This window comes from Hypanus sabinus, chromosome 9, assembly GCF_030144855.1.
Source record: "Hypanus sabinus isolate sHypSab1 chromosome 9, sHypSab1.hap1, whole genome shotgun sequence".
Classification (NCBI taxonomy): Eukaryota; Metazoa; Chordata; class Chondrichthyes; order Myliobatiformes; family Dasyatidae; genus Hypanus; species Hypanus sabinus.
Genome location: NC_082714.1, coordinates 26,594,904 through 26,608,050, shown reverse-complemented (window position 1 = coordinate 26,608,050; position 13,147 = coordinate 26,594,904). Strand labels below are relative to the sequence as shown.

Genomic DNA, 13,147 nt, shown 5'->3' with positions numbered 1-13,147 from the left:
CTAAGATACTGGCTCTAAGGCATTGTGAATTTATACCATCAATTCTCTCCTTTACAGCTGGAACTACACTATTCTCCTAAAAACACTGATGCTGAAGCTTCAGATTATACAAAATTATTCCAGCCATGTGAATTTTCCTGGTTTTGTACAGATAAATCTTCATATCACATCTCTACTCTATGGGTCTGTAGACAGCTCCTACATGAGTCTTGCAATCTTCAATATTTCCTAAAACTTTTTTGCTCCCTGTTAATCCTTATCGAAGTCCGTCTTTCTATTGTGGAAATAATCCTCCTATTTGCCATATTTCTGTCTCTGTTAAAAATTCTTGCAGTTTGGTCTGTTTATAGTAAACCTTCTATAATAATACGTAACTACTGCATCCTACTTTTTACATTGATCTTGCACTTTTAGATTGTTAGGACACCTCACTCACAGAACAATGCAGAACCAAAGGGGACCAATCTGCCCACCATAGCTGTGCTGACTCTTCAAAAGATGATGCAATTTATCTTAACCAGATAAATTTCATCTTAGCCAGATATCTCTTCTTCTTCTTCAAGTATTTATCCAATTTTTTTGGATTTTTTTATTGAATCTGTTTCCATCGCTCTTCTTCAGTCTGCAGTCATAATAGTTCAAACTTGTCACCTCTGTTTCTTTCCCTTATTATATTTGATTTACCTGCACTGTTCATTCATCTGTTTCCCACTGAAAAGTCTTTTTTTTAAATCTACTTTATCAAAGTCCTCTATAAATTTGACCACTACTACCAATTTTCCCTTTCACTTTCTCTAATCATTGGGAAACAATCCCAGTTCTTGTTTCTTCACACAACCCAAGGATTTCATCAATAGTACCAACCTAATAAAGCTCACTGTACCTTCTCCAGGTCCCAAACTCTTACTAGAGTTGCAATAGAACTGGGCACAATTTTTCAAATGGCTCTTTAGAAAATGTTATGTTTTATTTGCTTTCCTTTGAACTTTCTGTCACAAAGCGTAACTTCACTTATCTCTCTGCTACCTTCTGCCTGCTAACCACCTACCTGGTTTCCATTTGTCTTTCTGTGTCGTCTTGGAATTTATTACTATCTCACTAGTTACTATAAATTTCCAAATTTTTTCATGTTATTTTAAGGTTTGCTCTGTCTGGTCAAGTTCAAATTATTAACACCTAATAATAAAATACCTATTTGCCCAGTACCTTCATAAAATGCTTCTGCACAATAAAGCGATACAAGATCTGGACAAGAAAACATCAAAGGGTGTTCATCATTTTCTTTTTGAAATAATGAAGTGACTTGCCTGACTTTTCATTTAATTCTGTTCTCTGGTCTATTGTATTCTATAACCAAGGCTTTCTTCTTAATTGTGTTCTGGTTTTAATAAGCCATACAGAAATCACTTTTCAGGTGACACCTGATATAAAATTCATTATCAAATTGTAAGAAGCACAACAAAATCTCATTCTAATGAAATTAAATAAAAAAATGTCAACAATTATTCAGAAGATTATAGTTCATAATCCAAATTATTTTAGTTTTATCTCAATGTGTTTCTATTGTGGGAGATAAACACAAAATATTATAAACAATAAGCTTATGGTGATTCATACAGCTTATACAAGTCTATTCCTTGGATTTGTCCTGAACATTCATTATTAATTATGTGTTTGTATATAACTATATATAGATATATGTGTGTGTGTAATTTGTTATGTGACATATTTAATTTTATTTAACTATCAAAATATTTCTGGTTGAGATTGAAAAATGTGCATTTTATATCGAAATATCACAAGAAAGGAGATTTTCATCGGATATAAAATACTAAACCCACCGGTTTTTGGGGTACATTTCCACATCCTATCCCAAATTGATATTAGGCGTAGCAGCCTCTCCGGACTCTGGATTGGGGATTGCCAAACGTTATGTGGATTTTCTGGTGTAGTCTGTTTTGTCATGTGCTTTTGTGATATCATTCTGGGGGAACGTTTTGTCTCATTTTTTAACTGCGTTGCATTTGTGGTTTCTAAATGACAATAAACTGAATCCGAATCGGAATCTGAAATATTTCATTATTTAGGAGAGCAATACAATTGATCATGGCATTTAAAATATTCTCCACTGTTGGCATGATATTTAAAGGAGCTACATTGTAGAAATGTCTCTTAAAAGCTACTATAATGTTATTGGAACCAAATCACATCGATGGCAGCATGAAAATACAATTATCTTAGCCAAATACAAATCATCATAACAGATAAACTATAAACCTAAGGCTTTACACAGAATCATGTTCTGATGTTTATAGTAAGTTATACTAGAATCACTTTTCTGAAATCTGATACAAGTTCACTATCATAAACAGTGTGTTGTATAAAATTAAATGGAAAATGTAGCATATTTCACAATTAACATTATTTAATTGAAACCCATCTTCAGGAATACTGCACTACACTGTTTTCTATTCCAGGTGAGCATTTTAAATGAGCAATTTTTAAATTACATACTCTGCATGTCATTGTTCTATTAAATAAAAAGCATTGGGAAATCAATCGTAGTACACTAAAATCTTGATTTATCATTCGATAAATATTCATGTTATCTGAGAAAACTGCCGTCTTCACCAAAAAAAATACGATTTCTTGATTCTCTGTTTGTTTTAAGGTTTGTACATTGTGCGTGGGTTTACTCTGATCCCTTCAGGGATTCTATTGTGCAGATGGATTATTCATGGTCCTTGCCAGCTTTTCAAATGGTTAATATTTGTTGACTCAGATCTGCTTCGTCCTCTCCCAAACATGCCTGATGCCTTGGCTGGTTTACCGGGAATAAGACATTGGACATTCATTTGCAAGTGTCCGACAAAAGAATCTTCTGTCTTTGATTGAATACTGTATACAGAGCTACAAATGGAAGTAAAAGCACCACCTTGGCGATTTTACTGGCGCTGATGAACTCGCAGTTTTCCCAGTATTTTATTCGTTTTACTTATTTGTAAATCCCACAAATACTGTGTCACTAGTTAACCTTTGAGACCACTTCACATATTCGTAATCAGCCGAGCATTAAACCTGAAATATATTTACCCAATCATAATTTATCACCCCCCCCCCCCATTACATATACCATTTGTCAACCACCGGATTATTTTAACGATCATATTCTGTCAGTTAAGTTTTAAGATTTGTGTTTGAATATTGCGTGTAAAATAAACAACACAAAATAAAAGATTTTGGCCAAACTAAATAGAAGCCACGAAAACTTAAAACTTTATTTTTGCAAAAATAATCCACGAAAAGAAATTATATTTAAACTAAAGAATTTTAATTGCTTTTTTTTACATTGCAGTGAACAAAAACAGATCTGAGCTTTGGGTTTAGTCCATTTGTTACACAGGAAAGGCACTTCGGGATTCCCACAATGTTTTCACGGCACCGATCTGTAATCTCCATGATTATTCCCATTGTAACTATCTCCGGGAAGGAGGTCAGAGCAGCGGTTGGGATCAAATAAGACTGGTGGATTCTGCACGAAACATAGCACAGACGCTAAGCGTTAAAAGACTGCTTCAAAAAGTCAGGCAAGAATCTTTTTTTTTGTATGGACATCATCGTGTTGCATCAAATCTATCTGTCCTGCAATTTTGCTACATCAACGCACAGTGAGTAGTTAACATGTAACCTGCGGTGATAGCCGGCTACAATGCGAATACTTGCCTTTTCCCGCGGTCAACCTACTCCACTCGGTTTCTTCCACTGCTCCGTAGCTCTTTAGCGATCGCCTGCCGTCGAGAGAGGCTGAGGGCGATGTCTTCATCTCCATGGTTCTGCTCACTGTCTGCCGCTCGGTTCCCGCTCCTGTACTGTACTCCCTCTGCCCAATGTTCCCCTCTCACTCCATGCTGCTACCTCCTTGGGCTCCTCCTCCTCGCTGATGTAAGGCTGTGAAAGGGATCTTGTCGGGCGTGCGGGGTGGGGGTGCGCGGTGGAGGTGGCTCAGGAAGTGCGCATGTGTGTAGCTCGCAGGCTGGGTACCAATGTCAAGTAAAACGGCAACTCCTGACTGGCGTTCACCATGTAAACCAAAGCTAGCTGATTAGTCGGATCAGTTCACCACCTCACAACAATAAGCTCTCCGATCTTTATCCACTCCGGATCTAAGTTCATCCAGTTACAGACTAAAGATGCTTGGAGTACTCTGGGAAGCAGAGATCCATATCATCACTGGTCTCTTCACTTGAAACAGACAGCTGGGCTTACTCTAACCATCCAGAAGGCAAAGGTCATAAGTACATGAGAAATATGAACAGATGCCTCTCACAAAGACACTGGAGGAACTCTGCAGACCTGTCGGTATCTATGGAGGGAAATGGACAGCCCATACTTTAGGCTGAGGCTCTTCGTTCAATGCCAACAAGACCAAGGAATTTAATGTGGACTTCAGGAATTGAAGGTTGGGAAAACACACACTGATCTTCTTTGCGGGGTCGGTGGTGGAAAGGCTGAGCAGCTTCAAGTTCTTGGGTGTCAACATCTCAGAAGACCTACTCTGGGCCCAACACATTGGTGCAGTCATGAAGGAGGCATACCAACAACTGTACTTCATTGGACTTTGAAGGTATGTGGTATGTCACCAAATACTCGAGTAAATTTCTGCAGAGCATTCTGACGGTTTGCATCACCACAGAGGTTTCAATGCACAGGAGGCTTCAGAGGGTTGGAGTCTCAGCCAGCTCCATCGTGAGTATAACCCTCCTCACCATCGAGAACATCCTCCCTTCTTATTGCCATCAGGGGAGACGTACAGAAGTCTGAAGAACCACACTCAACATTTTAAAAAACAGCTTCTTCTCCTCAACCATTAGATATCTGAATGGTCTGTGAAAACGATCTCACTATTCTCCTTTTTCGCTATTTATTTATTTATTTATTGTAACTTATAGTAATGTTTAGTGTCTTGTGCCACTGCTACAAGGCAACAAATTTTATAACATGTTGACAGTGATAATAAATCTGATTTATGATTCTGTTCACTTCCCTCCATGGAAGCTGCCTGATCTGCTGAGTCCCTCTAGTGCCTTTTGTGTTGCTGCAGATTTCCAGCATCTGCAGTCCCTTGTGTCACTAAGCACCTGGTTCTTTGAGCCTGCTCTGCTGTTCAGTGAAAGCATGGCAAGTCATCTACCCCACTGCCACTTTTCAACACTGTTGTGTATTTAATATTACAGCAATATTTGATTAATATTGTAAATATATTGTTTGAATAAGCATTCTTGTTCATTTAAATAGTTCATTACAGGTTATATGTAAAAATACGTGAATGGCGTACGTCATCACACCACTGTGTCACATGTGTGCACCTACTAGAGTAAAAACGAAACTGGAAAAATTATCTCTGGGATCCCATCTTTCCCTTTTAATTAGTTTTATGGTTTTAGAGTTATAAAATGTAACGAACACCACCCTCGAAAATGCAATGATTTACCCCAAAATCCAAAACTGCATTGATGTGTGTTTTGAATGAACACAAGTGACCTTTGGGGTGAAGAGCTCCAAATGTATACAACCTTATCCTAAGAAATTTCTTTTCTAGTTCATTTCAAATAGGCTATTATAGGAAGGACATGGAACCTTCAAAAAGCGTGCAGAGGATATTTGCCAGGATGCTTCTGGACTAGTGGGGATGTCTTGTGAAGATAGGTTGAAATGGGGCTTTTCTCTTTGAAGCAAAGGAAGATCTACACAATGATAAGAGGCATAGATAGATTGGATATCCATAGACAGTGCCCCAGGGTGGAAATGGCTAATACAAGGGGAAATAATTTTAAGAAGATTGGAGGAAAGCATAGAGAGGATGTCAGAGGTAAGTTCTAGACACAGAGTGTAGTGGGTACATGGAATGCCCTGACAGGGGTGATGGTAGAAATAGATACATTAGGGGCATTTAAGAATCTTACACATGGATAATAGAGAAATGGAGGGTTATGTAGGAGGGAAAGGTTAGCTTCAACTTGGAGTAGGTTAAAAGGTCAGCATAACATCCTGGGCCAAAGGGCTTGTAATATGCTGTTCTGTTTTATGGTCTTGTGTGGCGGGCTGGAGATATGTCTCTACCAAAGGAGAAGTAAGGTGCTCCTTCCTTCCTCTAGCCTGCAGGTTACCCTCGGGTAAGATGGAGCACCTGATTGGGGTCACATGAAGCCATGGGAGCAGGTGGCGGATGGTCGCAAGAGTAGCTGATGCATAGCACGTCCTGGTCATGTGAGCACTGATGCTAGGCTGGCAATCTGAATGGCGTTGAAACTAGCTGGGGTCACCCATCTTGTGAAGACACTACCCCAGAAGAGGGCAATGGCAAACCACTTCTGCAGAAACATTTGTCAAAAACAATCATGGTCATGGACTATGATCGCCCATGTCATTGAACACGGCAGATAATGATGATATTTTATGTTCTATGTTCACAGTCCCAGGTGGGCTGCTCCTTATTTTGAATCAGCTCCCTAACAGCCAGTTGAAACAGTTTCCCTGCATCTAGCTTGACAAGACCTCTAAGAATTTTGTATCTTTTGACAAAATATGCCCTCATTCTTCAAAACTTCAGTCTAGAGAGATCTGTCCCAGTATCTTCAATTTCTCCTTAATATGACATCCCTGGAACCAATTTAGTGAGTCTTCCTTCTACAGATTGTATCTCCTTCCTCAGTAAGGACAACAAAATTGGATCTGTATACAACAACACTCCAGGTGCAGTCTCACCAAGGCCATGTAAAATTGCACAAGAAATTCTTGCCCTTGTATTTGAACCATCTCATATAAAAGCTAATATGCAATTTGTTCTCTTAATTGCTTGCCACACTGCATATTTGTCTTTAATAAATTGTGTACAAGTTCACTATGTCCCATTGAACATCAGCAACAACCAATATGGTTAAAGAGCAATGAATGAGAATCTTTGGCCCACCTCATCCATATTGACAAAGTGTCTTCCTGAGATAATCCCATTTGTCTGCATTTGGTCCAAATTCCTCCAAACTCCTCCAGTTCACATGCTTGTCCAACTCTTTTATAAATGTCTGACAAGAATCATCCCTTGTAATGCTGATCATTGAGGCACAGAGAATCTGTATTTACCAGCAAGTAACTTTTATTGTCTCAACTAAAAAGCACATGGGTTCTCAAACTAACTACCTGGGTGCACCCCACTAGAATCCCTGATCCTCCATGAAGAGTCAATGAAGAGAAAAGACATTACCTGGGAGAGGAGCCTATGCTGGCCAGGCGTTCCTTGTGGTCCATGTGTCCGTGGGGCTCTCCTTATCCGTGATGGTTGGTCTCTGGTTGCTGGAGAGTTATAGCCCCTACGTATTTGGAGCTCAGGACTCTTATAGTATTCTTCCTCAATTGAACTGGTGTATCCCCGTTCCGTTGGCACAAAGTCACCTGACCTACCTGGATCACGTTCTTACTGGTTCTAGCTCACAGCTACAGCCAAAATTGTTTCATGGTTCTGCCCACCCCAGCCTTGTGTTAAATGAGGTGACCCAGACAGAGTCTAATGAGATTACAGATTGCTTCTTTGGTAAATCTGGCATTTAACATAATAAGTAGCTACCCATTTGAGAATTTTTTCAGGTTTAGCAGGCCATTACTTGTAGCTCATTGTGTCCACCCTCAATTGCTCTGAATAGATTATCCCAGAGCAAGAATCAGTTCAGAGTCCACAAAATGGGGGTGGGGGGGGGAACAAGGGACAATTGGTTTGTCTGCTTCCCCTGTCCTTGATTCAACAAATCCACTAATTGTAGACCATAGTTCTTCTGGTCAACAGTTAACCATATAACAATCACAGCACGGAAACAGGCCATCTTGGCCCTCCTAGTCCGTGCCGAACTCTTAATCTCACCTAGTCCCACCTACCCGCACTCAGCCCATAACCCTCCACTCCTTTCCTGTCCATATACCTATCCAACTTTACCTTAAATGACACAACTGAACTGGCCTCTACTACTTCTACAGGAAGCTCATTCCACACAGCTATCACTCTCTGAGTAAAGAAATACCCCCTCGTGTTTCCCTTAGACTTCTGCCCCCTAACTCTCAAATCATGTCCTCTCGTTTGAATCTCCCCTACTCTCAATGGAAACAGCCTATTCACGTCAACTCTATCTATCCCTCTCAAAATTTTAAATACCTCGATCAAATCCCCCCTCAACCTTCTACGCTCCAATGAATAGAGACCTAACTTGTTCAACCTTTCTCTGTAACTTAAGTGCTGAAACCCAGGTAACATCCTAGTAAATCGTCTCTGCACTCTCTCTAATTTATTGATATCTTTCCTATAATTCGGTGACCAGAACTGCACACAATATTCTAAATTTGGCCTTACCAATGCCTTGTACAATTTTAACATTACATTCCAACTTCTGTACTCAATGCTTTGATTTATAAAGGCCAGCGTTCCAAAAGCCTTCTTCACCACCCTATCTACATGAGACTCCACCTTCAGGGAACTATGCACTGTTATTCCTAGATCTCTCTGTTCCTCTGCATTCCTCAATGCCCTACCATTTACCCTGTATGTTCTATTTGGATTATTCCTGCCAAAATGTAGAACCTCACACTTCTCAGCATTAAACTCCATCTGCCAACGTTCAGCCCATTCTTCTAACTGGCATAAATCTCCCTGCAAGCTTTGAAAATCCACCTCATTATCCACAACACCTCCTACCTTAGTATCATCGGCATACTTACTAATCCAATTTACCACCGCATCATCCAGATCATTTATGTATATTACAAACAACATTGGGCCCAAAACAGATCCCTGAGGCACCCCGCTAGTCACCGGCCTCCATCCCGATAAACAATTATCCACCACTACTCTCTGGCATCTCCCATCTAGCCACTGTTGAATCCATTTTATTACTCCAGCATTAATACCTAACGACTGAACCTTCTTAACTAACCTTCCATGTGGAACTTTGTCAAAGGCTTTGCTGAAGTCCATATAGACTACATCCACTGCCTTACCCTCGTCAACATTCCTCGTAACTTCTTCAAAAAATTCAATAAGGTTTGTCAAACATGACCTTCCACGCACAAATCCATGCTGGCTACTCCTAATCAGATCCTGTCTATCCAGATAATTATTAATACTATCTCTAAGAATACTTTCCATTAATTTACCCACCACTGATGTCGAACTGACAGGTCTATAATTGCTAGGCTTACTTCTAGAACCCTTTTTAAACAATGGAACCACATGAGCAATACGCCAATCCTCCGGCACAATCCCCGTTTCTAATGACATCTTAAAGATCTCCGTCAGAGCTCCTGCTATCTCTACACAAACTTCCCTCAAGACCCGGAGATTTATCCACTTTTAAGTTTCTTAAAAGCGCCAGTACTTCCACTTCTTTAATTGTCATAGGTTCCATAACTTCCTTACTTGTTTCCCATACCTTACACAATTCAATATCCTTCTCCTTAGTGAATACCAAAGAGAAGAAATCGTTCAAAATCTCTCCCATCTCCCTCGGCTCCACACATAGCTGACCACTCTGATTCTCTAAGGGGCCAATTTTATCCCTCACTATCCTCTTGCTTTTAATGTAACTGTAGAAACCTTTCGGATTTACTTTCACCTTATTTGCCAAACCAACCTCGTATCTTCTTTACTGTTGTTACTGTGCCTGAATGGAACTGACGTTAATTCTTACATCCTTCACAGCCATGAGGAGAAAAATCTTTACATCTCCGTCTAAAAGTGCCATGTGCAATCATAATAATTTATAATAAATAGAACAGTCAATGTAACATAGAAAGCACTCAGATCAGCGTGAGTTAATCAATCTGATGGCCTGGTGGAAGAAGCCTGTCGGTCCTGGCTTTTATACTGCAGTACTGTTTCCTGGATGGTAGCAGCTGGAATAGATTGTGTTTGGGGTGATTCAAGTCCCCAGTGATCCTATGGGCCCTTTTTTCACACGTGTCTTTGTAAGTGTCCTGAGTCATGGGAAGTTCACACCTACAGATGCAGTGGGCTGTCTGCACCACTTTCTGCAGAATCCTGTGATTAAGGGAGCTACAGTTCCCTTACCAGGCAGTGCTGCAGCCGGTCAGGATGTGCCCCTGTAAAAAGTTCTTAGGATTTGGGGGCCCTTACCAAACTTCCTCAACCATCTGAGGTGAAGGAGTTGCTGTTGTGCCTTTTAAACCACACAGCTGGTGTGCATAGACAATGTGAGGTCCTCGGTGACGTGGAATGCTGAGGAACTTAAAGCTGTTTACCCTCTCAACCCCAGATGTCAATTAACTCCATTGATGTCAATAGGGGTTAGCCCATCTCCATTTCTCTGATAATCCACAACCAGCTCCTTTGTTTTTGTGACATTGAGGGGGAGGTTGTTTTCTTGACACCACTGAGTCAGAGAGATGACTTCTTCCCTGTAGGCCACCTCGTTATTGTTTGAGATAAGGCCAATCAATGTAGTGTGGCTGGCAAATTTACAAATGTAATTAGCAGATTATTTGAGCTGTGGGTGGTGACACAGAGAGTAAAGGAGGGGATTTAGTACACAGCCCTGAGGGGCTCCTGTGCTGAGGGGCTCCTGCCTCTACCACTTCCCCTAGCAGCTCATTCCATTTATTGTACCCACCACCTTCTGTGTGAAAGTCTCACTGCTAACATATGTTCCTGTTCCTGTTGTGCACACTAAAATGGGTAAACCTCTCCACATGGTATTACATTTGACAAGTTCTCCCCTGCTCACTCATCTTGTCCTTACTCATTGGGGATGATGGGCTGGTACACAAATCACCAAAACATGATGGGTGGTATTCAACAAAGATTTGCACTGGAGGATTATCAATTATTCACCAAGTTTATTAGGATATATAGTCACATATCATGTTTGCCAGGGATACAAAGACATCAATGCAATGGAAGGATAATTCTGTGGCAAAGGGATTTCAGAATCGTAAGACTGGAATTAAAAGAAATAGACCAGACTGCTATCTAAATATAAGAATAAACATCTATATCTAAAAAAATTAAAGAGATGTAATATACAGTTCCCTGCAAATATAGTTAGGAAGCCAGCCAAGATTCTTGAACAGTATGGTATTAATTTTATATATTGCACTATACTGCTGCTGCAATACAAAACAAAAATGAATTTCATGACATAGGTGATAAACCTGATTCTGATATAGGTCTTTATTGTGGACTGAGAGGGGAATCATGATCGGGAAAGGGGGTAGGGAGATGGGAGGGAGTGGGAAGTACCCTGTAATGACCAATAAACCAATTGTTTTGAATCAAATGACCTTGCCTGATGGCTTAGGGGCGTGTGTGTTTGCACCCATGCCACCCTTCACCCTGGCACTCCTTCTTGGCCACCTTTCCCACACTCCTCTTGTAGCACTCCACCCTCACCATTCCCAATTTTATTTCCCTCCAAATTTACAAAGTTGTTTTCCACTCCACATTGAACAATATATATGTGCCTAAGAATTTTGAACAGTACTGTAAATAAAAAAAATCACCTAAATGTAAAAATAGTGATAACATAAACAAGTTTAGAAGTCTCAACCATAGATCAAAAAAGTATAAAAGAAAATTATTAAATATAATATAGCTGCCTTTATGCCCAGTAGGTAAGAATGGTACTTGGGTATTTGTGCCCTGGACGACTGTGTCCCGGTCATTAGCGTACCTGGACATTTGCGTCCCGGTCATTTGCATCCCACGGTAACAAAGCCCGTGTTATATATACTAAGCCCAAGTAAATATATATATTTACCATGCAAAAATCTATCCAACCTTGTCTTAAATATATTTACTGAGGTAGCTTCCATTGCTTCATTGGGCAGATAATTCCACAGATTTCCCCCTCTCTGGGAAAAGCAGTTCTTCCTCATTTCTATCCTAAATCTACTCCCCCAAATCTTGAGGCTATGCTTCCTAGTTCTAGTTTCGCCTACCAGTGGAAACAACTTTCCTGCCTCTATTATCTACCCCTTTCATAATTTTATATGTTTATATAAGATCTCCTCTCATTCTTCTGTGAAGAGTGCTAGACCTTTAGGTATTTATTCCAGTAATATGGCACAGTGCTGAAGTCAGGTGCTACTTGTAGATATAAGACTCATGTATTTCTTTTAATTGGAGGTAGCTGGGATAAAGGCATATGTAGTAAAAAAGGTGAAGACCAACCACAATCCCTTAGGAAAAGGTTGGAGAGTTACCATAGCTACCCATTTCAATTCTGTTTCCCATTCCCATTCTGACATGTCACTCCATGGTGTCCTCTACTGCTATGATGAAGTCACCCTCAGGTTGGAGGAGCAGTATCTGGTATTCTGTTTGAGTAGCCTCCAACTTGATGGCATGAACATTGATTTCTCAACCTTCCAGTAACTGCCTCACCCCCTCACCATTCCCCATTCTTGTTTTCCTCTCACACCTACTCTTCTTACCTGCCCATCACCTCCCTCTGGTGCTCCTCCACCTTCCCTTCTTCCATGGTCTTCTGTCCTCTCTTATCAGTTTCCCCCTTCTCCAGCTGTTTATCTCCTCCACCAATTAACTTCACCCCTCCCCCACTCCTAGTTTCACCTGCCACCTTGTACTTCTTCCTCCCCTCCTCCCACCTTTTCATTTTAACTTCCTCCCCTTTCATTTCCAGTGCTGATGAAGGGTCACAGTCTGGAACGTCAACCTTCATTCCCATCCATGGAAGCTGCCTGACCTGCTGAGCTCCTCCAGCACATTGTGTGTATTGCCGGAGAGTTAAGTGGCATTGGTTCCATTTTTCTACGAGAATTTTAAAGTTGACGCATTACCAGCGGATATCAGCAAACATAGGGGACAGTAAATGAATGAGAGTAGGCACAGGTCAGGAACAGAGTGGCAAAGCATACAATGCATTCAGGTTTATGGATAGTGAATACTATCAAACCGTATATTTGATAAAGCATAGCAAGTGTGGCCATTTAAGGTTGCATACTACAAGCAGAAAAATTGCATTTTCTTTACCCTGGTCCTTTTGATATATACCTAAGGGTATAAAATAATTGTATTTACAATGAAAATCAAAATTGTTACTGATTCCTTTCCCACCCACAAACATTAAAT

General features: G+C 40.4%; 1 protein-coding gene across 2 annotated transcripts in view; it reads right to left on the bottom strand.

Moving 5' to 3' along the window:
- Nucleotides 1–13,147, bottom strand: part of mpv17l (MPV17 mitochondrial membrane protein like) — a 99,522-nt gene that overhangs the window by 47,554 nt on the left and 38,821 nt on the right. The window contains exon 1 of one of the 2 annotated variants that reach the window (XM_059979367.1): nt 3,724–4,020. The exons of the other annotated variant lie outside the window; for it this stretch is intronic. Coding sequence (XP_059835350.1) covers nt 3,724–3,829 — 106 coding nt within the window. The 5' untranslated portion in view covers nt 3,830–4,020. Of the gene's footprint in view, nt 1–3,723; nt 4,021–13,147 lie in introns of those variants that run through there. 2 annotated transcript variants of the gene reach the window in all.